Raw genomic sequence first — 27,623 nt, forward strand, 5'->3', positions numbered from 1 at the left:
ACCTGAGTAAACATTTTGGACATGAGTTTATGGTCTCAATCTCTAGTTTCAAGTCTTCTTCAATACAGCATCATGTTCATTTAGCAAATGATGGTCCATTTACAGTAGGTCCATAAGGCAGGGTATGCTTTAGGGTGTGGCTAGCTTGGGGTTGAAAGGTTGATACCACGGTGTTGTCCGGTCCCTCATCTAACATTTTAGAGTCTTACAAGAGATATCTTAGACCTGGTTACGAATGGCGATTTATTGGAAACACAGCCATATGCATTGTCAATATGCACAAAGGCATCAATAACCATGCATACTGGAAAACCATGAGCATCCAAACGTTTTGCAGTGGGCCAAAGAACAGCAGAATAAACAATGTCCTCATTGTAAAAGATAAACTGCATTAAAGGTTGGTGTTGTGACTACCTGGAGCAACAACACAGAGGCATTTCAGACTCCATTAGACTTGCACAAGAGCAAGGAGAAACAAAAGAATAAAATAGCTGCTTTCCTAACAGCACTGAGAGGCAGAGAGACGGCTGTTGGTGGAAGGGATATGGTAAGACCAGCAGTTAACAAGAACACAAGGCTAAAGAAGCTGTCGGACAAGGAACTTTTCATCTTAGGAAGGAAGCCCTGGCTTTTGGATTTCCGGTCCATTTGTTCTTGAGAAACCTCAGTTACCCGGAGAGTTTGGAAAGAGATATACATTTCTTAAATATTAAATTTGTATATACAAACTTGTGGCGCTAACGTTAGCAGAGCATGTTAACACTAGCATTAACACTTATATGCTACGCTAGTTACAGAAGGTATACTGAATGTATATGAATGAATGTTTGCTTTCTAGTGAATTCAACAGTAAATAAAGACCTAGGCTTTACAGGAAGGTGTTGTTCCCTCATTGTATTGTCTTCTGTCTTGTTCTCCAGATAATGTGGCAGGTTCACTTTTACCTGTAGCTTTAGCTTCTATCATGTTTTATTCACTGAATCAGTTTGACAATCCTGGATATATCCTTCAAATGCATATTGTAGACCCTTCTGTCTGCTTCTCTGATATTGCCTTTCTCCTTTCCTAAAAATTCCATAATATTTTTTAATGGAATGCAGTTAGTGACTGTGTGGGCTCCATGGTTGCTTTAATAGCTTGACAGAGTAGCAGCGGGTGGCGAGGCTCAGCGTAGGGTCAATTATCCTTGGCCCTATTTGGATCAGGTATGACTAAGCATGGGGAACCCTTTGATTGTGCTTCTCTGTTTTGAAAATGGAGGTATGCAAGTCGGGTTTCGGACCCATGAGGACCTCTAATCTCATCACATCCCAGTGTTTGATCAGCTGCTACATAATCATTCATCCAGACCAACAACACTGATTTAAGGAAGAGAGCCCTGTCCAGCACAATTGTAAGCCACTCTCAACATCTATGTGACCATAGGAGATGGATGATACACCTGGCAGCTTGGTTAAAATGCTGTGACCATCATGCCAGCAGACAATGGGAGGTGTTGGATGTTTATTGAGGACCTTCACACCTTCAGTCCAAGATAACGTTCCTTCTTAGTGCTGCAAAAGGCGTCAATGTGCTTTATTGAATCCACACTTTTCTGACATCAGAACTTGGTTTGTATCCGACAATTTCTGAATTTTCCGAAGTGTATGTCATTATCCCCATTCATATGTCTCCTTGCATCTCACCTTCCACTGCAATGTCAGGCTTTTTGACCCACCTTTGAGTGTTGGCATTCAGATTAGGTATAAACACCTTTACCTCAGATAAATCTTTGAATTGTCGAGCACCACTCGCCTGGAGCCTATAAAAACATTGAGAAGCCCACCACCACAGAATGCCAAAGAGACAAAGAGGCAATGGACAACCATCAATGTTAGGGAATCAACTCAATGCCTTTAAAGGCTGTGCTAAAATATCTGACTAGTATCATTGTAATTCTGTGTTTTAATGCGACACATCAAATACAAAAGTTTCAATGCATGAAAATGGAGGCAGATGACAGCATATGTGCCGGTGGCAACGGCAGTGCAGACAGCAAGAGAGCTCATCAGGAGGAAACAGAATGAAACTTAACCCTGGCCAGGAACATTCTTTGTTGGATCTGTTCTTGAAGGATAGACATTTCAAGTACAAGGTGTGAAAGTGACGGCACCCCAGACTCATTGTGGTGTCCACCTTTGTAGACACGGTGTAAGTGGATGAGACTCTGATGAGAGGGAGATGGTAACATCAGTTACAAACTGTCTGCGTAGAGTCTTCCTGGACTATAAAAAACTAAGGATGTTTTTTAGAAAAGCCGTTTACACAAATCTCTGGCTGCTTTCATATTCACAGCACTCCACACCTTCTAACAAGGAGCACAAACTGGACATCACACCACTGGGGAGAGAACGTATCAGCAAATACAATGGCCAAAGATACTCTCACTGAAATTTCATTTAAAAAAATAAACAAAACACTATAGCAAAAGGAGAAGCAGACCACAATGAAAAACAAACATATTGTAATCGTTTTTTGTGTATGTTTTTTCCCAAACTTAAAATGACTGCACGCTGTTACGGTTGTCGGGTGTAGTTGGGTAGAAGAAGAAAAATGTGTTGACATGAAACGGCTCACAACAAGGTTTATCTAGAGTAACCACGTGGTAATTTCTGGAAAAAGACCGCTTTTTTGGCGCGCCGCAAGCCAGGTGCCATTCTAGTTCCATTATATTGGAGAGAAGGCACATAGTATCTCTCCAACACTCGGTAAAAGTCACACCAAAAGCAATCTAGATTGGTATTTCCTTTATTATTTTTATTGTGTATTTTACTGCGCCTTCTTTTTATTGTGCATTTGATTGTGCTTTCTTACCTGTTGTAATGTTTTGGCCACTGTTATGTTCACTTATGTCCTGTACAACACTTGCAATATAAATAAACGGTACTTACTTACTTAAATTGCAGCATGAGAGGTAAGAGGAACAATATGTATTGTTGATTTCCAGGTGAACTGTCACTTTAATACAAGCAACTTCCACTGAGGTGCTCTGGCAAAATGAAACCAATGCTTTGTGTGATCTCACAGTTTGACTCACCATGAATCCTCTAAAAGAAGTTCCTTTGATAAAAGTGAACTGAGCCATGTAATAATGTTTTATAAAGAGCAGGATCACCAGGAATCTACACGAACAAGACCAGAAAAGTCCAAAAGAGAAAGGGTGTTCTTATCTTTTACCTTTTTTTCCCCGCGACTGAAACATTTAATCTTATACCCGCCAAGTATAAAAGCCCAACGATATGTCTGTGAAGCAGCCCGGCCTTACGGCGGCGTGTTGCTTCGCAGTGGGATTTCACCTGCGCAGCGTGTCACTCCACGCCTCTTGGGGATTTAACATAATTGCATTCATTATCAAATCTCCACACCTACCTCCCATTGTAAATTCCAGCGTGACCCCAAATGTTATTCGGGGCGCATCTCCCCCCGGCATTTGTAATTGATGTGCACTCGCTCCTGATTTCCCCTGCAAAATATTTCCTAATAGAATGGGACAGCTCAAGACCTCACTGTAATCACAGAGTGTTCAGCACTCCTTTGTACTCTTTTCATCTCCATGGATAATTAGAATCAATAAATGTGGTGCACAAACACAGCTCATTAGGGTATTCACCATCTCCTTCCTCCCCTGGCAAAAAGCCTCAAGAGTGACATCTCGTTTTCATCCTGCGCACTGAAAACCCTGCTTTTAGAATTACTCAGTGCTGGATGACTGATAGATACAGCGCGCGCAGCGTCAAGAATAAAAAATAAAAACCTATGAAATTGCCACGAAGCAAGTGTCCCACTGCTCAACGCTCTCAGGATTTTCATCTCTTCCAACCATCTCTCCTCATTTGCCGAGGAGCTCTCAGGGCCTCTCTGAGCAGCTGTATTGAACACCAAGGAAAAAGCACACAGACAGCCAGGCAGGGAATTACAGTGCTGTATGTGTGTGTGTGCGCGTGTGTGTGTGTGTGATACGTGTGTGTGTGACACGTGTGTGTGTTTTGTGTGTGTGTGTGTGTGCCAGCAAGATGTTTCATGCAAACACCGATCCACACTCGGCAGTAGCAGTGCAGAACCGGCTCGTCGCTCATTTTCCGAGATATCGTGCGACTATTTCACCACTCGGGGAAGTAAAACCGTAAGACGTAAGCAGGAGGGAGGAGATGTGTCATCGCAGGGGTCCGCTTTGCCAGCTCTATCACAAGAAAGTAGTCCCTTTTGCCCAACTGTGATTCTACTTTATGTCTGTGGTTGTGACGAGTGTTGTTCATTTTCCATCTGAGTGGATTTTTGGAGGACTGAATAGGCCACCTACCAGCTTCATGCAAACACCGATCCACACTCGGCAGTAGCAGTGCAGAACCGGCTCGTCGCTCATTTTCCGAGATATCGTGCGACTATTTCACCACTCGGGGAAGTAAAACCGTAAGACGTAAGAAGGAGGGAGGAGATGTGTCATCGCAGGGGTCCGCTTTGCCAGCTCTATCACAAGAAAGTAGTCCCTTTTGCCCAACTGTGATTCTACTTTATGTCTGTGGTTGTGACGAGTGTTGTTCATTTTCCATCTGAGTGGATTTTTGGAGGACTGAATAGGCCACCTACCAGCTTGCGCGCAGCAGGTGGTGGAAGTCTTCACGAGGAATAGGGAGGGAAAAAAAGGCTGACAAACAGAAAGCCTCCACAGCAGAGTGAGGAATGGCAGCATCAGATATATGATGATAAACAGAGTGAGACTGTAAACTAGAATCAGGACAGAAGCTGTTGGGAAGAGACAGGCCGTGGTTACACTTTTGTGATCAGATGCACCAGATTGGAACTAAGCTGTGTCTGCATATGAGCGACCTGCCTGATCGCATGTTATTTTTCATGATAAAAGGAGATGAACATTTAATTTCTCCATAAACTCTTCATAATAAAAGCATGCAACATTTCTGCTGCTTACTCATCTTCCCTGCAGTGTCAGTAGCCTTTTTTTTAATTCTTATTGAGGAATACTTGCTAACAATGTTCCGTCAATTTAGGGATGAACACATTTTCCTGTAAATCCTTCACATTAAAAGTCACCTGTTATTCAATTTTTTGTTTATTTTGACTGAACACAATCAGGACATGTTAAGTTTTCATAAGCAGTAAGCATAAGTACGTTCTCTTGTCTTTTCTCATTACTTTTCTCAGGACAGGAACTCCCGCTTGGGGTGGGGGATGGGGAGAGAGTATGTGGACATATACGTTTGATAAATTGTCCGGATTGTGCCCCCATATTGTCTCCAACTCGCCTCGGCGTGTGCTCTGGCTGATCGAAATCCAATGTGAGCGAGATCCGCTCTCGGAGAGTAAAGACTTGACAGTTTGAAAAGACAAGTGTAACCACGGCCAGAGACTGTGAGGACATGGACTTAGAAAGTTATGGTTTCGCGGGAGAAAAGTTGACTAAAATTTAAAAAAATCAAAAAAACTTTGATTTACCCGAAAGATGCAGACTTCCATTTGCGACAGGGGTAACTTCTTCCACACGTTGGGGCAATAAGGTTGAGAGGGATCGCTGCGACTTCTATGGGCAATGAGGTGTGTTGCCTGCAACACACAAAGACAGAGGCACATTGAAGCGGGTCACAACGCACATCTCATCAAGTAAAGAAAAAAAACACAGCAGTGCATTTCCATTCACAATCAGACAGCAAGGCATGCATGGACGATGGCATGTTCCTGTCACAGCGTGAATGCCGGCGAGCTGTATACCAGCGCGCCGAGCACAGCATTTGTCAGAGCGAGAAAGAAATATTCCTTTTGTTCACCGCCCGCAGCTGGGGAACTCTCGTAATATGCATCATCACAACGGGCTGAATCAGCACATGGAGCTCAGTGCAAGGTAGAGGGGTGAGGGGGAGGAGGAGGAAGAAGAGGAGGACAGTGGGGAGGGAGCGAGATGCAGGAGATGAGACATGATCAGAATCTACCGGGCTGAGTGTAATGTGAGGCGGCGACGGGCGGCTGTGGAGAACCGATACGAACAGGAAGGAAGCACGAGACGAGAGGAGGCAGAAGAGAAATGCTTTTCTGTTATCTAACTTGTTAGCATTATGACCTTCCCGCTTCACATCGCTGAAGTTCCAGTGCAGGAAACTACACCTGTGATCATAGTTCAACAGGTAGATAACAGCGCCACACGTCACGTAGAAATAAACTGGGAATATATTTTGATCGTACGCGCGCGTGTGTGTGTGTGTGTGTGTGTGGTTTTATTAAGTGTGTTGGTTAAGGCTAAATAGAAAGATTGTGCTCACGGGTTAAAGAAGCAAACATTTACAGTTGGTAATAAACAGGATGCAAACTGCTGTCTATGGTCTTCAAGTCAGACAATTTGCACATCCAACCATCCACCCCAAGAGCCTTGTGGCCAATATGACAACGTCACACTACTTTTGTTTGCTCTAGAGCATATGCAGTCACTATCAAAAGAAAAACACAAACTTAAGGGTACATTTTAAGCCTTTGAACAAATGACCACTGCTGCGATTTTCTGCCAAGGAGAGTTCAACTGTGCTTGAGACAGATGTTGGGACACAAACAACTTAAAATCATTCAACGGGCAGGAAGCATAGTTAAAGGAGATCATAAATAAACCACCTATATATCTCCTCTTGGTGCTTAAGTTCTGGGAGAGGCAGCCCCTTGTCATTGAGCGATCCCCTCAGTGAGGGGATGCACTGGTACACTAGATAATGCGCTGCCTGGGAACGACTTTAGCCTCCTTGCAAAGTATCTTTCCGAACATTCCTATTCACACAGTTTAGTGTTCTGTGTTCTTTCCTGGGAAAAAAAGACATTGCAAAATCATTCTCCTCAAATTAATTTTAGTTTTTCAAACGTTTTCTCTTCTGATAGCAGCAACAGCCGTCACACAAGGAGGAAGTTCTGCAATTCTCCGAAAAGCTCTGCCGGCAGCAGGGCCAGTGCAAAACCGAAACCCAGATGCTCACATCTGTCTGGGACTCTATCGCTTGTCATTTGGGAATCAAAGAGCGTTTAATTTGGCCTTGACTCATAAACCTTCAAGGTAGACAGCCAAGGGAGCTTTAACTTTATGAGGGTTGGTCGAGGCTGATATAAAGAACGAGCATTGAAGAGCTAAATAGATAAAACGAACAAGAGATGTGATCACACACTCTCGCCAACAGGTCACCTTTTTTGTTTTATTTTTTACTACCACAGCAAATTGTTTTGGATTAAAAATGAAATATTGCGGAAATGTTCCATGAAAGAAGTGCTCCCTAGTACTACTTTAAAAGTAATAATCTGCACTATATTCTCGTGAATAATTTGCAGTTTTCCTTGGCTACTTTCATAATCAAACACTTTATGAACTTCCAAACAGGATTTGACACCCCAATACGTCGTACAACCATAATATTTAGCTGCAATATGAACGTAGTATACAGTGAATCCTAAAAAACAGAAACAACAAATTGTTTCATTACAAAATGTTCAGCAATTTCAGAACACATGGATCGCTGGGTTCAAAAACCAAGAAACTTGTGTCATGTGTGAAGTCAACATCGACTTACTTAAAGTTGCATCTTGTACATTACGTGGTGTTACTACGTTGCATACGTAACAAGGCCTACTCAACAATGTTACGTCATGTAAATCAGCGGTCCCCAACCACCAGTATCGGGTCGCACAGAAAGAATGAATGAAAAAAAATACTTGAAGATCAAGGTCGGAAAGATCTTTTATTTTGACGTGAACAAACCCGGTGAATTGAGACCGTCCGTGCCAGAAGAAAATCAACCTCTGGAGATAGCAAATGGCGGTGGCCTTAAAAGTACATTTTAGACAACAACTCTGCCGGTGTTCTGGATTAAAATCGAGGCAGAATATCCTGAGATTGACAAAAAAAGCACTGAAATGACGTTCAGCGGCTGTCTCAACCACAACAGCTAAACTTTAATTAACTACTCATTAAATTACAGCACATTCTATTTACAGCCACGTTTACGTCATTGCATTAATCAGGGTCCATCAAGAGACACACCAACGAGAACAGGCCAAGACAGAAAGGGCACACAGTATGTGCCTTTGGAATACTCATTTTTAATTTAATAAATTATATTTTGTGAGCTTGATGATGTCACTTTAAAATATGAAAACTACAAGTAGTGCTCAATAACAAGATGAATGTGTTTGAAATGATTTAATGTCACAAACATAAAACATGATCTAACAACCAAGTAGTTGCCCTCTAAAATGTCTATCGTAAACCCTTAACTGTAGCTCCAACAGCAGCATTCCATACGGACAAACTTGCCCCAAGGACAAATGGGTTGTGCTCTTTTGCGACCCAGAGCTGCCAGTATTAATCTCCCATCCATGGAGGTTAAGTCCTGGATGGAGATTTCCCACTGCCTGCCATATAAGCTTCCTGTTATCACTGGAGTGCAGGTTCTCTGCTTACATAAAGCCAATCTCTAAACACTCTGGCTCCCCAAAACTTCTAAACTGTCAGAGGGCTGGCAAAGTGGTTTCAAGGACTAATTGGGCTTAATAATGGCGCTTATGCTGGAAAAACACACACACAAAGTCATTACAGACACACTGTCTCGGCTTTTTATTAGTTCTCAAAATAACAGTGAGCTTAAGTTTAGTGTTAAGTAAAGCAGATGCACTGTTAATATATTGCCATTGACTTAAAGTATTCATCACTTACTGAAAACTGCATCAATAGAACTTTTAGTGGCTCCTTGTAAAAAGTAACTTGAATATTAGTGCTCCGAATGAAACAACTTCTATGTGTCCTCTTTAACACATTATCTTTTCAGATCAGAGGAGCTCTCCAAAGTCATCACATGTTCTTGGACTTAGACAAGGACAATGTTCAAGTCTAGTTTCAATTTAATACGTAATACATAATACACAAGCCAAAGCTGTAAGGCTTAAGCCATTTTCTAATTTCTACCTGTTTGAATACAATTTTGGTTTTAACACTGTTAGCTCATCCAGCACTGTTGCCATTTATTTATTCCCTCTCTTTTAGCTTTGTTTAGGGTCTCCACCAACTCATGAGAAAAAAGTTAACATCTGTCTATTTAACTGTTAAAGTCGTAGTTTAACTTTGTCCGGCTGCCCTTTACCGAGGAAGGTAGTGTACACAGGGAAACAGCTGCCTATTGTGCCATGAGACTCAACTAAGTAATAAATGCACTGTAAAACAATAGATAATTTGCTAAAAGAGGCCAAGGAATCTCAAAAGATCCACTTGGGTGATATCTGCCTGGTGCTTTGTCATACCTGGACCACTGATACCTTTCACAATAAAACATGGTCAATTGATTTAATGTTAATAGAAGTTGATTAGTGAAGCTTTTAAGAGCAAAATATGATTTTATTGAATCTAAAGTATAGTTTAGGGAATTTCCAATGTAGTAAAAATAAATGTTACATACTTCTAGCCCCAAAATATTAAATAAATAAATATGTATACAACAATCACAATGACTGAAACTCAACTAAATATTGTAAAGTCTCATTAGGGTCCGAGCGACTGACAAAGTCAGTCCGAGAGGATCCTATTGAAATAGTTAGGGTTCTTATTATTATTCCGCTTTTTATTTTAGAACATTGGGCGCATTTTGGGGGTATTTGCGAGCGACGAAAACCGCTCAAATTTGGCAAGCTTGTCAGGCTTGGTGAAAATAGACGTATGATCAGGGAGTCAAATATTTGCAATTCATAGTTGCTCTCTAGCGCCCCCTCAAATTTTGACCAGCGACACCCCTCACCCAGAAAGTCCGATTGACTTGAAATTTTTCACACATGTCCATATCCACCTGCTCTACAAAAAAGCCTCTCAGATCCCTACGGTTCGCCTACTTAGATTTTCCGCCATTTTGAATTTTGTGAAAAACACCTAATTCTTTTCTTACTACATGCTTGGTCCAAATCAACAAAACCTGATATCAATCAAATCATTGAAGCCAGATGACGTAGAATGTGTGAACCGTTTTTTTATATCTTATTGTGGTAAGGATCTATGGCCCAATGAACATCTTAGGGGCATGTCTTGTTTTTCAATGCTCATAGCGTCAACACTATTGGGACTAATCACTTAGAACATTTTTTCCTAAGTGCACATGGCATGCCTTAATTTGTAAAAATCTTGTGCGATTTGAAGACTAGGGGGCGCTACAATAATTCGCCGAAGTTGCCCATTTTTAGCTCGTTTTTGGCACTTTTTGCCGTTATACATTTAACGTTATCTCCGTTAAAATTCCGATCGACTTCAAACTTCTTTCCAGGATGATCAGAAGGCCTTGACAATTATTATTCTGCAAAAAAACGTCGCTTTCACGCACTCTCACTTGTCGTTAAAAATATTCCAATAAAATCCCACTTTCTGTTTTTTGTTATGCTAGAGACTGTTGCTTTAACTAAACCTATCTTTCCAAAGATAATCATGCATGATGCCAGTCAAGCCCTGAACACATATCCAAGAAGAAACATTCGAAATTGTCATTGGAACACCTACTAAAAAAATAAAATGACAAGTTTTAGACACTAATATTTTCTAGCTATACGAGTTCCGAACAAATTTTTCAGAAAACTGGTGGCACAGTGGGATAAACACCTGTCTTGAGTGTGGGAGTTGTGTGTTTGATTCCAGGCTGGGGCACATTTTTTCATCACTTTTTCGTTTTACCTTTAATTTACATGACGTGGTCTAGACTTCACCTAGAGACACATGATGCATGTATAGGTTCACATTCTCAAAGCACGCCCTACTGGCCAAAACAAATGAGCATAAAATGCATCAGATTTACATGTAATTTACACAACGTGGTCTACACTTCACGTAGAGACGCATGTATTTGTTCACATTCTCAAAGAGCCACCTAGTGGCTCAACTAGACTTGCCCTAAACTGCCCTAAACTCGTCGTGCTCGTTACAAGTCGCGGCCTGAGGATATCGACGAGCTTATTTTCACTAGCGGTCGGCGCGCTGCCTACTGGCGAAAGAATATCGGGGTTACGCGACAAACGGTAAAACGCACGACTGGCGGCCCCGCGTTCTCGGCCGAGCGTGTCGGCGTCCCGCCGGCGCCCCCGACCGGCGCAGGTGAGCGAGGACCCGTTCATTACTGCTCGCAGCTTTAATTTGAATTGTATTTTTTTATTTTTTTTTATTTTAAATTTAAATGTCATATTGATATAGCTTTTTATTTTATGAGATTTTCGTAATGAAACCTTTATTTCATGCCACCTTTTGTTCCATAATGTCTCTTTTCATGCCAATCACATGCCCTCCTGCCTTTTGAGCAAGCAAGCTCAACAACCACTGCCAGATTAATGCAGACCTTTATTCCCTGTTATCTAGAACAACAACGTCAAAGTAATTCAGAATCGACTTTCTACTATAGCGAATGCTGTCACTTTTTTATTTTGTTAATAATGAAAATGTTCATGTTCCATTAATTCCTATCTACATCCTAACATTTATGTGGGGTGCCAAGTACACATTGGGTGTTCCTACACTGCCCTTCCAACCTGTCAATCAAACAGAGACAGACAGATTCAGTATGAGTCTGTATAAGTGGCGCTCTCTGTTCACTTATCAGTCTCTGAGGGAATGGCACAATGGGCATTCATTCACTTGAAAATGTCATGGATCAATACTTAGCATTTTAATACAATTCCATTCCTCTAGAATGTCAATGCTGGAGTCAGTCAAAAATGCTGCTGTGTCTGTACATAACTCACCAGTTTAAATTGGCTTAAAGTAATGCATAAGTGAGCGTGAGTGCCATCACATGCTAGGTGTTTGTGCTCACCCTACCTGGCTTGTTATCTTAGCTCAGTTGTTAATTTCTTCCAAAAATTAGCATTCCAACTAATATAAATGTGAATTACCGATGCACCTTGCTAACCAAGCTAGCTAGCATCCGCTGTTAACTGTGCTAATGGTAAAAGGCCTCTCCGGGCCTCGCGCTTTGAAAATTCTCAAACTCTAATCTCGAGGCATCCAAACCGTAGTCCGCACAAACCCATACGTGACATCACCATGACTAAGTTCACTTCTCATTTACAGTCTGTGGCCTCAGGAGCAGTTAATACTGGTTGTGTTAGTGAGCGAGTGTAAGTGAGCTAATGAGGAGTCAATACTGTACACAAACCACTCTTAATCAGCACAGTGTAACGATGTCAGTTGATCCGCAATCACAGACTGGCACTGCTGAACCCTCGTTCAAAGCACTATGCTAGCGAGCATGATTCGTATAATTTTTTCTTTTTCTGTTGACACAAATCCCTGGGACAAACCTCCCTCTACCACCTCTTAACTTCCTCCTGATGGATGAGTAGCGTGTACTTCCGCCAGTTATGCAACACAAAGTCTGCCGTGTACGGTGCTTCTAAAAAAAAGAGAAAAGCGTGTTTAAGCGGTTTTGCTTTATATAATGTGTAAAATCCAAACCTTTCAGCATCGTGTCCCAGAAATCTGTAAGAATGTCTGCTCATATTACTTAACAAAGAGAGGGGGCATGTTTGTCTAATGTTGGGTATACAAAGCTGTTTGTTTACGTTATTTGTCTATTTCCTTCAACTACTCCGGGGCAAATCCAGGAACAACAAGCCCTTGCTTGCTCTTGCACTTAACAGTATTAGAGGGCATTATTGAGTCCTAAGAGTAGCCACGCACTGCTTATGACAAGATCAAACCATTATTTTCCTCGAAGTAGAAAAATAACGTACAAGTGGTGATCTGAGAGTTTTAAACATTGTCTGACAATATCATGTTGACATAATCCAATTAACCTTTGCAGCTCCGGCACGAGGCCTTCAGAATTCAGCTTTGCTTGTAGCTCCACGCCCTCTATCATTCTCTCCATCTCATTTCCCTCATCAGCATCACATCAATGAAGTCTAGAGGGAGAGATATATTCATAAGCTCCAGTCGTAAATACAAAGATTTCATTATCGACGGATCCCACTGCACAGCTCATACGTGTAATGAGGCTCACTTTAAAAAAATGTGGAAGCTACGTAAAGAGTAATTATTGCAGTTTATCACACCATTGAGTGGCGAGTGCTGGGATCTATGTTACATTGATGGATTCGTGCTCAATCGGGCCACTTTGTTTCATTGTGCATTGGCGCCACCACCACCGCCGCAGGCTTTGTGCCGATAGGCTGAACGAACCACTTCAGCAGTGCGTTCGTGGCCTATATATCTCCTTATCCCCCGGGAGCAGATCAAGGAATGGAAAAAACAAACACACAGTAATACATCAGCATAATCTTGAATGTGGGCCCGTCTTGCTCTACAATTCCTGAAGGATACGCTAACATATTGGAACGGTGCAAATGAACAAAACACTATGTGGAAAAGTCTAAACAAACCGGTTCTTCTCTCGTTCATGAAAACATTAATTTGCTTCCGAAGGGAACGTAAATTGCTGCATGGATTACAATCACTGGCAACATTCTTTCCAATCTAGGCAGACAAAAGATACTTTGTCCAGAAAACCAAAGGTGTTTATTTACATAAAAAGCTCTGCTACACATGAACCAAACATATATACAAACAATATAAATAAACAAAAAGTGAACTTAACTGAATAAAGGTAACTTAGGGTAACATCACCTCACGTGTGCACACAGCTACACTCTAAAACACATGGTGGGTATGGTAAGTAACAACAAAAGATATAATTAACTATTGAAATGCCCCATTGAATCAATAAAGAAATACGGGGACAAGTGGTGTATTCTAACCCACTTTGTCACATAACGTCATTGTTTATAAAAGTGGCATTCTAAACCCCAATTTTTTTGGGCAAGTTCGGTTTAGGTCATGTTTCCTGTCCACCTTCATAAAATCCTGCTCTGTACATTACTATACTATAAAGTGAAGTGCTTCAAAAAAGAGAGCTAAACAGGTTTTGCAGTCAGCCATGAGACAGGAATGAACGGTGCAAATAAAGTTGGGCTTACACTTCAGGAGCTTTGGGGCAGCCATTGGTTTGTTGACTGCCGTTTTGAAGCCTCCAGTTTGGCAAATTTTGCTGTCGCCATCTTGGATTTCGTCCATCACATGTTGCTTTTTTTACAGCCAATTGACGGAAGTTACCATATTTAGAATGCGGAGGGGTAACAGAGATGCCAGATAGGTATCTGGTAGCGACAGCAACCTCTCAATCCCAGTAGCCCCACCCTAAAACATACCCTGCTTTATGATCTATTTTACTCAAAAGGAACCATCATTTACTAAATGAACATTGGTCATTTTCTCAGACTTCTATACGACTTCTTTTTGCAACCGGCAAAGTCGCCTCCTGCTGGTCGGTAAAGAGAATGCAAGAGTTAAGACCGTTCCGCATTGGCTTCACGTTGCAGAACCGGAGGTTGCCGCATGACACCTCCCAACAATTGGAGAAGAAATATCGATCTGGGACCTTGATTGAGTCAGATCTTCAGCCCATATTATCTGGTTATATGATGGGTTTACAGATCCAGTCTTAAACCCCTCTCAGACTTATAGGGGCAAACATATTTGATTTTAAAGAGCTACAATCTGGATAATTATGTCAGTAAATGAGCGGGATCATAACAGGGCAAGACAGAGGCATGCAGGAGTAGCTGATAGTGTTCCCAAGCAAATCTAAACAGTTCAGCCTTTGATATTTTAACCTACAGTTAAAATCTCCCCCACCGCTTCCTCATTCAGACTTGTTTAGCCTTCTGCTTTTGTCACTGACAAGCATTTCTACAGTGAGTAGTTGCACCACGTCTAGGTTTTCTTTACAATGGCTTCCCCCTGAAATCACGTGAGTTTTGCACGTTGCTCCTTCTGCAAAATAATCATAAATAATATCCTGTAGTGTGCGATGTGTCAATATTTTTCAAATCTAGTAGTGTGTGCATGTTTCAGATTAGAAAGAAGAACTTCTGTGAAGTTTCTCCTTATGTGCATTATGTAACCGGATTGAAAAGTCAGATAGAGTTTTAGAACCCCCGTAGCCTGAGCCCGGCTTAAAGTACTCTGTGGTGATTTACACTAGTACTGCTATGGGGCATTGATGGAAATGCAGAGAAAGGTGGCAATATACCAATAAAGACAAGGAAGAAGATGACTGCTAGCAAGCATTCAAGGGTGTAAAAAAAACTAAATTTAAATACTTAAAATAATCTGCATTTCAAATATTAAATGAGAACGGAAATGCATTCCATCGTCACGATGCATCACATGAACATTAATATGAATCTTTAAGTTAATGTAGATTCGCAACAAAATCTACATTTCCTTATGCTATGCAAATGTAGCAGCTCAAGAATGTAATATGTACAACATTTCTATCGCGAATTGTTCTCGACTATATCACCCTGATTGGCTCTGTAGAGTGAAATGCCTATTATTTTCTGTATACCATGTGAAGGCACACAGTCACTGGCCGCTACAACCCAGTTAACCTTGACATGCTCCTTCTCACAGAATGGGTCAGGTCAGAATACAGAACACCACACCTCTCCCAGCGGTGTTACATTACAGCTGGAATGGTTTAAAACGGGATGCAACCCAAGTGAGGGTTGATGCCTTAAAGGAGCCACCGTGCCTGGCTCATTTCGCACCCATGAGACGAGTACACAGCAGGAGAGCCAGAGAGGAAGAGGAGGTTAAGTGTAAAGCCGCTCTGACAGCATGACTCATCTGCTAAATGATACACCTGGGACACCAGAAGGTCCTGTGTGACTGGCTGTGAAACACAACATAGATACAAGGGTTGAGATGTTGCTGGCATACACCACTGAGACTGTGTGCGTAGTGAAAGTAGACATTTCTGCTTTGAAATTCTAAGTATTTTGGCAAGAAAATGGTTGCACTTTGGTGATATCAATTTTGGTCTATATCAACTCCTCATGGAAATAAATGGTTATTTAGCTGCTAAATGATTGACTTTGTTTACCAGCTAATTTGTAACCACATGGTAGTTTGCTGAAAAAAAGCTTATTGGTGTTGCTGGAAACAAATTGATTAGAGATGAAGTTGTGGACTGTTAAACTAAAACAATGAGGTAAAACAGGATAAATAGGCTCTGTAAAGGAGGGTGGCACAATGTGCCCCATCACACCATCTGGGTAGCTTGAATTCCATGAACGTTAATGTCTGTTGCAAACAAAAGACAACATTGCTTCTCTGACAGTGTGGTCAAACAATTAAAGAGCAGCATGTTGATGCTGAACAAAGTGTAATGTTGTTGCTACAAAAAAGCCCAAGATAACTTTCAATATGAATATGTTCCTTGACCTCAGCTTGTAAAAACATTGAAGGAATACTAAACCATTTGACTGCAGGTCATATTCACATGCATTATTAGTGAGTGCTGCCATTTTACCTTCCCAACAAAGGCAGCAAACAAAATTACTTTTGTTACTCGGGGCTCTCATTAAATTGAAGAGTTAGTGGGAGTTTTGGAGAGCCTTGCGTGAAAGCAGAGAAACGTAAAAAAAAAAAAATATATATATATACACATCAAAATGGAATAAGGAATGTGGAGCAGCCTAATTTCCATAAAGTTTATTACAGAGGTTATTTATGTTGTTGAGTAATGTCAGAACAAAAAACTGGTATACAGACCAGAAACTATGCACAGAGAGTAAAAGTCTAGCGGTGTAGTGAAAATACAGCTAGCAGTGTCGTAATCAGTACCAAAACACTGTGGTTTAGCCAGTGATCAAATCAAATATAACAATTAATTTAAAAACCTTAAAGGGTAGGTTACCTTTATCGTCCCCAATAGGAGACAATTGTCGCGGTTGAAGGGAATTGCTGCATAGTTATGAAACTTACCACAAATCATATCACTGCACAGCTCAGATGGGACTGATGCACTTTTTGTAAGTTATAAAGCAACATACCCATACAAAATGACACTTCAATGATTTATTTTATTTTAATTTTAAATGTTAACTTGAGTTTAAGTTGACTTCTTTCATGTCGGCTAACAATTATGTTTGCGGGAGGGATATACCACTTACTACTGATTGCTTAGGGCTGGCTCACCCAATCTTCATGTTGAGTCGAGTAGAGGCAATCCCTCAATCAGAACCCGTGTTACCATTCACATATTATCGGAGCATTTTAAAGCATTGTTTGGAGCTGTACGGAAATGGCCAAATTTGATTAAACTTCCTCAATTTGAAAAAAAAAAAAAAAAGGTTTTCACGTTCGCTTGAGGTGGTTTTTGCCTTAGTCAAAAAAAGAGTTAATGTGCTAAATGGGACATGGAAACGCCCTAGTCAAATATGTTCTGAATATTCAACTCATATGACCAGTTATATTAACAGTTGTTTCTGTTGGAGTATTCCAGGACATTGCATAACCGGCGTATGCTTGTCTTCGTCTCTGGGCAGCATGAAATATGGCCAATTCTATCTGACATGAAAAAACAATCGAAATGTGCCCAATTGAAAAGAATTCCTGAAGACCTCCGTCCATTGCTTTTTATGGCCAAGCCAACTTGTTTTGTCACCGATTTGCAACCTCTAGTTCTTCTACTCTCTTTACTGTCATATTACAGTAAATGGTAAATGGAGAGCGCTTTTCTAGTCTTCTGACCACTCAAAGCACTTTAACACTACATGACATCATTCACTCATCCACAGCCATTCATACACTGATGGCATACATTTCAATCGATCCTCTGATTGAAGGACAACCCTGCTATCCACTGACCCACGGTCACCCACCAGTCATATGAAGCATATGGCGGCATCTTCTGACCAAATTATGCTGCACTCAAATGTATTCGCTCCAAACCAGTTGACGGAAACAAGTCAATTATTTAGTTTCTTGCAACATTTGAAATTGATTTAAATTAGCTTGAAGATTTATTGGAAACACAGGTTTGGACAGGCTCTGAATTTCTGATTTAGTCCCTTTACAAAGATTTCATTTTAATCTATGTTTAGGGGAGGGGGGGTATGTCTACAAGCTGAATCCTAGTTGCTAATCCAATTATTTCACATCTCGCATAAAGAGTCTTTTCCCCCAAAATCTAGCTGTGTAAATATTTGCTTGACATAAATCTGTAAAAAAGTTTGTGGTAAATGATTTACCTCCACCCACCTGCTGCTAAATATTTGAATGCAGCAGTACATGTTACGCCCTTCGGCAGGACACATGCTGTGCCACCAGTGTGCCAGTTTACTATATTAAAAACCTAGTTAGCTGGTGAAAGTGACAGAGTGGCAGTTATATTTTGTAATTGGTTAGCTTCTATGGCCACAGGACAAAGAAGTCATTTTGCTGTCAGCACAGTGACTTACCCCACCGTGAGTTTGAAGCTCCACACTGGAGTTATCAGTATGCTGTCCTACAGTTTCATTAAAACACTGTTATAATAAAGAATTGTCTCGTTCAGGAGCAGTCAGGAAGACATTGCTGACACAATTGGCATGTAAAGTGGAGCAGTACAGCTAAAAGTCATCTCTCTGGAGCGAGGGGTGATAACTACCATCTACCACACACAGAGCCCCAACCCTCCTTAATATTCGACATTGTCCACTGCTAAAGTGGGGCTACTGTTTAGAGCTGAGGTAATTCCATTTCTCAAGCGCTATAAAGTTCTGTCTGTTATTGCACGGAAAGCCGTTACACAGCTTAATATCTTTCCAAAGCATAATCTCATGAGACTTTATCCTTGACCCAATAAAGAGAGCGAGGCTTTACTCTGTCAACAATTCAATCCTGTAATCCATTTCAGAGGCTGATGAAATCTTCTTTGACTGTGGTCTCACAGTGCCTGCGTCTTCGCAAAACGATGCTCTCTGCACAAGGCCTTAAAGGAATACTTCACCCACAAAATTACCAGTTGTATGCGAGTTACTCGCCCCGTGTTACATTGAGTTCTTGAAGAAAACTGTTTTCTCGCATGTCTCCACGGTGAACAGTTTTACACATGCGTATGGAGCTTTTTTTCCCTGTTTTAATTCAAGTGCATGTTCTTTAAATCTAAGAGCATGATTTATTGAATTCACTTCAGATGTAATGTTGCCCCTCAAAACCAAGTCCTTACACTCAAATAGCTACTGCTAGTGCTTGGATTTAGTCTTCTAATGTGAGCTGAAACTGAGGCAGTAGCCACCGCGGTGTTTCCCTTTTTACTTGATACATCCATGGCCTGCCCAAGTCTCTGCTAATGTTAGATTGATGCACATTTAAAGTTAGCTTTGGAGCGCTCTAAAATGCTTTTATGAGTGAAGGTCTGAGGAAAACCACGAACACACAAAGGCAGCCTAAGTGTGAGGGAAAGGGCTGAGAGCAGGAAATCGGTGTGAGTAATAATATATCTGAGTGCAAGCATACAGTTTGAGCAGAAATCCAAGCTCAAGGAGCAGTTATTTGAGTGTGAGTTCAGGGTTTTGAGTGAAAGTACTACAAAATCTGAAGTGAAATCAATAAATCATGCACTCAAAATGTAAGAACACGCTCTTGAATAAGGACAGGGACAAAGCTCCAACAAGTGTTTTAAATAGTAAGGTTTTAGTGAAGTCGTGAGCTTACGACTAGATAAATGAAACTTGGATTGTGGACTGCAGGAGTTGTGTGAGAGTTTGTAAACGGATTTTGATATAGTTTTGCTGTTATAAAATAGCTGTCACTACTTACTTCAATTCAATACTTTGTTTGTTTTTTCGTTCACTGTGGAGGCAAAATATGTTTCATGATTTCATGGTAACGTGGGGAGATTAATTAAAATACAAGTTATTATTTTGGCTCATCAAGCCAATGCCATACATAGATCAACACATTGTTTTTTGAAAATCCCTTTGCAGGTCATTTTTTGTATTATTGATTTCTCAAAATAAATAAATAAAATTAAATAAATTCAACACACACGCCTGCTTTCTGGCTGATATGTTGGCAAACTGGCCTATTGTCGGTTTTTCATTTCTCACTGATAAATCCGCTTTTATCTTCTATCAGACCTGCAGCCACACACCGCCGCAGCCCTGTCCAGCTGAAGCATCTATCACTGTGATGAAAGCATTGTGCTGCCCTGTGATTGACTTGGAAAGAACAAGGTGTTCACAGTTTCTAACTCCAGCGTCTCCCGGGTGCGGGTCTTTTCAATCCATCTCTACTCTGACGTCTCACTTTGTCTCAGGACAATGTGCAGCGTTACTGACACACAAGGTGGTAAGAAGCACTCAGTCAGAAAAAATCTTCCTCTCTCACATTTCCACCGTCGTCTTCTTGCAACAAGTCACATGACACTATCAGAAAGTGGAAGGTTAGAGTCACTAGTGGACGTACATTGACGATAAAGACTTGCCCCGAGTCGACATTGCAGCCCGTTTAGCAGCTGCCGTTTGCAGCCCTAGTCGATGTGTCCTTGAGCAAGACACTTAACCCTGAATCGCTCCCTGTAGCTGTTCTATGGTGTATGAATGTAACATGATTCTAAGTCGCTTTGGATAAAAGAGTCAGCTAAATAAAATATAATGTCTGAATATTTGGCATTAGCCCTGTTGGTTTTATTACTGAGTTTTACACTGGGTTTACTCACCTTTTATGGGTTTGGTTCTCATAACAACCTGAATATAGCTAAACTAGACTAGTGTATGTGGCTTTTTCTTGATTTAATTCAACCGGTTAGGTGGTGCCGAAATGCAGGACATTTGATATAAAAGAAATTTTAGTATTCTGTGCGAAGACCCCCATCTTGCCCTCACCCCTAATTATTCCTCTTTCCAAGTTTTCCCCTGCATTTTAAAACATAACCAGGCACCCCCGTGTTCATAATTATAATGAAGACTTCCTGTACACCTGGTATCATCATCTGGATGATTGGATTGGAATCATGCGAAGCAAAAACACATAAAAAACCGATGCAGATGTACACAAGATGCATTCAGGAGTCGATTATGCAAATTACCTCCAGAGATGGTCAAAGATGCGTTTGCCCACAATCACAACAAGCAGAGCAGCAAGAGATTCAGAAGGCTTGTACCTGTGGCCTGGACGGAGACATTATACTAAAACACTTTGTTATTCTCTACATTCATTCCAAAGAGAGCTTGAAGGGAAAGAAAGGGAGGAAACACTTCCAGCTTGTGTCATGACATTAGATCGGCTTCTGTCTTTAAATCCAGACTTAAGATCTGTCTTTTCAACAAAACCTTCTACCTTCAAAAAGAAGAAGCGCACGACGTGCTAAGAAGTTCTAACAAGTGGTGCTCTTTGGAAGGGAGAACAGAAGTTAAAAAAAGAAAGGAGCTGTCTTAAAATGGACATGTACCGTCTATGTTTTTAGAATTTCACCATGAAATTCCATCTGATTGAAGGCTCTTTAAGACTTTCCTATCGAAGAGTACCACAGACCTTTCTTTCTTTCTTGTCGTTTTTTAAAAAGCCGACTACCTGTCTTAACTATCAACTCGGTAATTATCATTCCCTCATCTCCTATGTTTCACGTGTCCTCGTAATTACACTTGGCTTCTTTCTGTGTGAAATACAATACATGTATCTCTATTAACCAAGTTTTAAAACACACATGGACCCTGTACCTTATGCCCTCGGGGCAGCTGTATTTCTTTGGTCTTTTACGTTAGACTGAGAACAGACTGGAAACTACAGTGACTCAATATCGCCTCTTGAGGTACAAGACAGGACGGGTCGGGGCTAGCTGGTTAGGATACTCATTTCAGTAGATATCCCTTCAACACCACACATGGACTTCTGTAACATAACGTCCGCACTGAAACCTTCACATTCTGCTGACAATGTTAGTCAATTTTCTAATTATTGACAGATCTTACTCATTGCACCTTTAAGCTTTACATAATATATATATTTGTCTATTTAGAATTGATACTGCTAAATGGTACAGTGTTTTATCTATAATGTTAAGGATTTCTTTTGACCAGTGTGGAAGATGAAAGCATTAGCATTAGCTAATAACAATTTACTTTTTCGTGAACATTGTTTAGAGAACCCTCACTACTTCCATAGAGTAAAGACTAGTTTTAATAGTTTAAAACCCGTGTAAAAGAATATACCTCATTTTATAACTTGGTTGGTTTCAGCCTCAAAGTCTACAAAGGTTGGAAAATAGTAAACAAATACATGGCTGGTTTGGCTGCTATGAGTTTTTTATACCTAAAAACATGACAATGCACGGGTGCATAAAAATGGTTTTCCCAATTTGGTGTGGCGAGGTCTTTTGTGAAAAGCCTTGATGAAGACCTCCAATTATCAAATTGCGTTGACACTTTTATGATTTAGCCACTACACTAAAAGCTTTTCTTTTTTATATTTCCTTCTATGTTGTTACTTGTTCTTATATTTTGTAGTGTCTGGATTGCCTTCCTGTTTATCCAGTTGTTTGCCAACACATCATTAGATACATTTGTATCTACTGTTGAGTAAACAGAGCAACCAGTCATCTCTCTTGCTCTCTCTCTTGGTGTTGGAGGTCTTTACTGGCCTACATAGTCCTCAACTCAACCCTATCCAATACCTTGGATGAACTGAAACACAGACTGCAAGCCAGGCCTCATCACCCAACATCAGTGGCCGACTACAATAATCCTCTTGTTGCTGAATAGCAGCAAATCCCTGTGGCGAGGAAAAACTTCTCATTAAATTCCAGTGGCATATTAATATCCATGGTTTTGGAATAAGATGTTCAATACAAGCAGCAACCTTCGGTTATGAAACTTGAGGCTTCAAAACCGTAGTCTACAAACCAATGGGTGGCATTTACTTATTATATACAGTCTATGGTTCAATCAAATGTGAAAGTAGGGGTGTGTGCATAATTTGGCCATATACTGTGTTTATCAAATCTAACCATAGACAATATTATAGACAATCAACAGTGCATAACATATGTTAATGTTGCCCGCAGTTTTGGCTCAACTGTACCGATGACTGTGCAAAGTCACTGTATTGTTACCTCGAAACAAAACTCCCTGGTTGAAATACCCAGAGACAAAATTTGTCACGCAAAGATGAGAATCACAGAGGAGATGCTGCAAGGAAGCACTGAAAGATCTCGCTGCTTCCTGGAGGAAAACAAAAATATTATCTGGACAGGGTGGAACTGATGGGTGAAGGTGCACAGTAGCAAAAGTCCCCCACAGGTTCAGAGAAAAGCTGATTGGCTTTTCGTTGGATGGACATGTGACAAAGAATAGAGTAAAAACTCAATGAGAATGTTTGTAGGGAAATTTGGGCAGCACATACCTGACACTTCTCGAACATTCGCTTTCAGATCTGTGGATGACAAAGACAACAGTCAAGAGAGGCAGGGAACTAAAAGTGGAAAACTGAGCTACTTAAAAAAATATATAAAAAAAAAAGGTTTGCATCGAAATATTCTTTTGCCTTGATAGGAACTCAAGACCAGTAACATCCGAAAGTGAAAATCACAAAGCTGCACTTCTGAGCGGGTCAAGATGAGAAATGAAACTGCACAGACAGCACGAAATTACATTTGGCCAAATAACTGTCTCATGCAGAAGTAAAGGCAGTTCAAAGCTAAGCAGCCAATTAAACTAGTGAAACTGCCTTCTTTGCTTTTACAGACCAGCAGGTCTAAGACAGTTAAATCCCAGCGGCAGGCAGACGGAGAAGCCGGACCCATCAGATGGAGACCACGACTCAAAACAAAAGCTCCTCCATTCACACATTTATTCGAGAAGTCTGCTCATTTACAAGCCGACTGAATTATGCACTTGACTTTGGCACTGCCAAGAAACGCTTGTGATACCGTCAAGCTGTTTTAAGGTTGAAACGGTTTCACTCAGCATCAGAGATGGCCTTTTTTGTTGTTGTCTTTGTGCATCTCATTTTGTGGGAAGCTGGCATATGAACCCCAGCTTGAAGCAAACGAACGAAGCAAAAACGACCCATTTGGTTCTTTGACTTTGGGCAGATGTGCGGCCAGGCGTGCGTGTAATGACAGATGCCAGCATGACTGTGGGTCACCGCAGTTCCTAAGGAATGTCATGTCCAAGGCCCAGTGGTCTCACAGCCGGAAAGAGCCTCTTAATTCGCTAAGAAAAAAAAAACTGGGAGGTGGACAATTCTATCCTTGAAAAGGGCAGGACGCACTCAGGGAAACTGTCTACAATGTCCGTCAAATTTACTTGTGGGCACGGAAAGGGGGGGACCTCAGCCGGTCCAGCAGCAGAATAACCAGCCAGCCCTCCTCGGTTTGACAGACTCCCTCATTATGCCGAGGTCTTTCATAACCCGGCAGATCCAGCTAATAGGGCTCTTCTCTTTCCCCGCTTCAGCAGAAAGCTTTTTTTGCTCCCAGTGCTAAAATCCTCCGTAAATCAGAGCGATCTATGATCTGTGTTGATCTCCACACAGGTGAGTCAATCAGACGTGCTTTGAGGAATGGGTGAGGTAGGTTAACAAGAGGAGGAAGGTAAGCAAGAACTGATTGAAAAACAAGACGACAAGTTTGAAGGAAATCATAAGCTGTCAAGCGTGAGACCGACAAAAAGATTAACCTGTCCTTTTGTTAAAAGCTAAATCAATGGCGGATCGTAAACAAGGAGACTGCAGGGGGGAATGGGCTCTGACTGGAAGTCTCCGGTCCCGTCAGCAGCAACGGCGCGAGTGGAAGCGGAAGCGTGAGACTCCCCTAGAAAACAAACTGACAACGGGCCAAGATGAGATAGTCACAAGCACAGTCGCAGAGATTAAGATCGGTGGACCGATAAAAGACGGTTAATGATATCATCTGAGGATTCTCCACAATTTGGCTCCAGTTACAAAGCAGGCCACATTAGGGCCGAAGTTATCAGTACTAGACAATGGTGGCAGCAGCTCCAGGTGCATTATGGAATGGGCTGAGGGGGATTGCGGTGCATAACTTAGTTAACGAACATATTGAATGCTGTCCTCTCTAGAGAGTTGCTGTATCGTTGTGAATTCATCAATATATTCCACCTGCATGTATGTCTTTTGTTGTTGTTTACCTGTCTGTGGTTATATATTTAATTTACTCTGTATGCTTTTATGTTTTGTGTCTCTGACATGGATATTTTTATTCTGTCCATTTTAACATAGTTCTCCCTTATTTTATTTTTTGCTTAACATGAGAACAAAGTTTCCAAGAATCATATGGGATGGAAATTGTTCTGGGTATCAGCAAACCCTCAGAGTTACCAGGGATAATTTGTGGATAGATTGTTGGATATATGCCCTTCGAGGTTTTCATAATGGACTGGGGTTGTTGGTCATTATCTCTTACTTAATGTAATCGTTTACATAACACTTCATTCAACTCATCTGTCCGGATCTGATGTTTTCCTGCAATTTTTTGACTATTCAATAGAAGAGAAGCTTGAGTAACATTTAAAACAGTATCCATTGCACTCATATTTTAGTATTTTATTAGTCACATTTTGATTGTCTCTATAGAAACAACTTTTTAACCTCAGCCACAATCTTTTTGTTGCAATATGTCAGACTGTGAAATTCATATTGACAAATTGAAACACACTTGCAAAAGCTGTCTTACAGGAGATTATTTGTTTGGTAGAAAGTAACAGAAACAAGAGGTTGTTGCATTTTTTTAAATTTCATTTATCAATCACCAGAAATGGAATGTATCCATCTTTGTTGTAATACGATTGGGGCAAAGATCAGAGACATATCTCAAAAATAAAATAAAATACTTTAAATAAAATATGTTTTTATTTGGGTGAGCCAACACTTTAAAGCGCGATGGTTGAAGGTCCCAGAGAATGTCATTCCTGAGACAATTGTCAAAACCGCGACTCTTCAGGTTATGTGACTAAACAGGAAATTCACCCTGTTCTCCTGAGCATTAATCAACACCGCGTCACCAACACTCTACATTCCTCATCACCTGACCCTTTTTGGTCAAGCTGAAAAAAGGAGCATGCAGAAAGGGCAACTGTTAGAGAGCAAGAAAGCGCAGGATGTGAAACGGACAACGGACACGTCTGACTAATTGAAGGGAAAATGAGGGATCAAACCATGTTGCCTGAGATGATTGCTTTTTAATGGGAGAAAATTAAATAGTGTTGAAGAGTTGTTTGATATTGTATATTAACAAAGTGAGTATATGTAATCAGCTAATAAATCAGCTGTCACCGTGGGTTTAGCTGTATTGTAGTGTGGCTGAACAGCAACAGAATACTAATAATAAGAGAGATTAGCGCACAAGGTCAAAGCGTGCCACAATAACTAGTTTTTTGGTTGGACGATAGACAGTTTCAACGGAATTGCATTGCAAGGAAATAGCTTGGGTCCATGTTTACTTCCTGTCAACCAATGTCACATGCGGACATAGCAACAGGAAATAAACTGGGAAACATTTGGAATGTTTCTGTGTCCATGTAACTGTGAAATGGTCTATATCGTTGAAGAAATATATATATACTTGCAATAAACAATTAGTAATTTTGAGACTATTTAATGCCACTGATATGAGAATAACAATGCACCCTTTTAAAGAGGACTTTTAATTATGTACATACATTGGAATTGAAATGTAAAAAAAGCTCAATTAAAATATGAAAAATTAATAAAACATAAAATGAAACATTGCAATATCTGCTATCTATGTCTAAGTTTTATAATGGTTAGGGTTGCAAAATTCCGGGAATATTCAAAGTTGGAAACTTTCCACAGGAATTAACGGGAATATACGGGAATTAACACTTGCCAGGCATAGGGCTGAAACGTTCAGACACAAAACTGATGACAAAGACGTTCAAAAACAACAGAACGTTTTATGTTTACGTTTATGTTTCTGGTAGACAATGTTCCCAACCAGCTGCATTCAGGCTCCAGCTGAGCTAGGCGTGCATAGTCTTGTTCTCAACTACATTTAAGTTCCCTGTTATATGCTTTTGCAAAAAAACTTAGGCACATTCTTTTTTTTTCAAAATTCTCCAAATTCCTGAGCAAAATTTCCCGTGGAAACTTTCCGGAAATTTACCACCCCTTTGCAACCCTAATAATGGTAGCGGGAAACCCCAGCAATAATCTAGCATCATGCTAGTAAAATGAAACCCCTGACACATCAGGCAATATCGAGGCCACCTAAAATAATTGAGGTCATGTCCATTTATTAAACATCCATATAACTTACATTAAGCCAATGACGTTAAAATTAGCACGTCATGTCTATATATCATACGATAAGTTAATAACGTAAATATGTTCAAGATCATGTCCATATATCGTACAATCATACATGTATAGTGTACGATAAATCAATAACGTAAATATGGCTGAGGTGATCCAGTCATTTTCGGACTTAGGTGTCGAAGAAAAGGAAAATCCAAACGTTATAGACACATACCGCTGTTGGGCGGACGAAAGTACAGCTTAGCCAAAGGATAACCAAGTTATTAGTAGTAATAATCCCTCAACTTCACTTCATGCAGTAACCATAATCAAAGAGTATACAAACTGCAATGGATGTTCACCATGGCCATAGGTAATAATTTGACCATTTATCTTCCAAATAAGCATGGCTGGGTTTGGCTGGGATTGTTATAACTGATTGTGTTTATTGCCCAGTCAAGCTTCTTTTTAATGATGTCAATGT

General features: G+C 40.7%; 1 protein-coding gene across 4 annotated transcripts in view; it reads right to left on the reverse strand.

Annotated features, from left to right (window-relative positions):
* iqsec1b (IQ motif and Sec7 domain ArfGEF 1b) overlaps nucleotides 1-27,623 on the reverse strand; it is a 178,606-nt gene that overhangs the window by 105,607 nt on the left and 45,376 nt on the right. For 3 of the 4 annotated variants that reach the window (XM_034531980.1, XM_034531978.1, XM_034531983.1), the window contains exons 2-3: nucleotides 23,267-23,296; nucleotides 5,491-5,598 (exon numbers count right to left, since the gene is read on the reverse strand). In XM_034531980.1, the coding sequence (XP_034387871.1) occupies nucleotides 5,491-5,598; nucleotides 23,267-23,296 (138 nt within the window). The remainder of the gene's footprint in view (nucleotides 1-5,490; nucleotides 5,599-23,266; nucleotides 23,297-27,623) is intronic. The other variant, XM_034531979.1, reaches the window with a different exon arrangement.

This window comes from Cyclopterus lumpus, chromosome 5, assembly GCF_009769545.1.
Source record: "Cyclopterus lumpus isolate fCycLum1 chromosome 5, fCycLum1.pri, whole genome shotgun sequence".
In the NCBI taxonomy this organism is placed as follows: domain Eukaryota; kingdom Metazoa; phylum Chordata; class Actinopteri; order Perciformes; family Cyclopteridae; genus Cyclopterus; species Cyclopterus lumpus.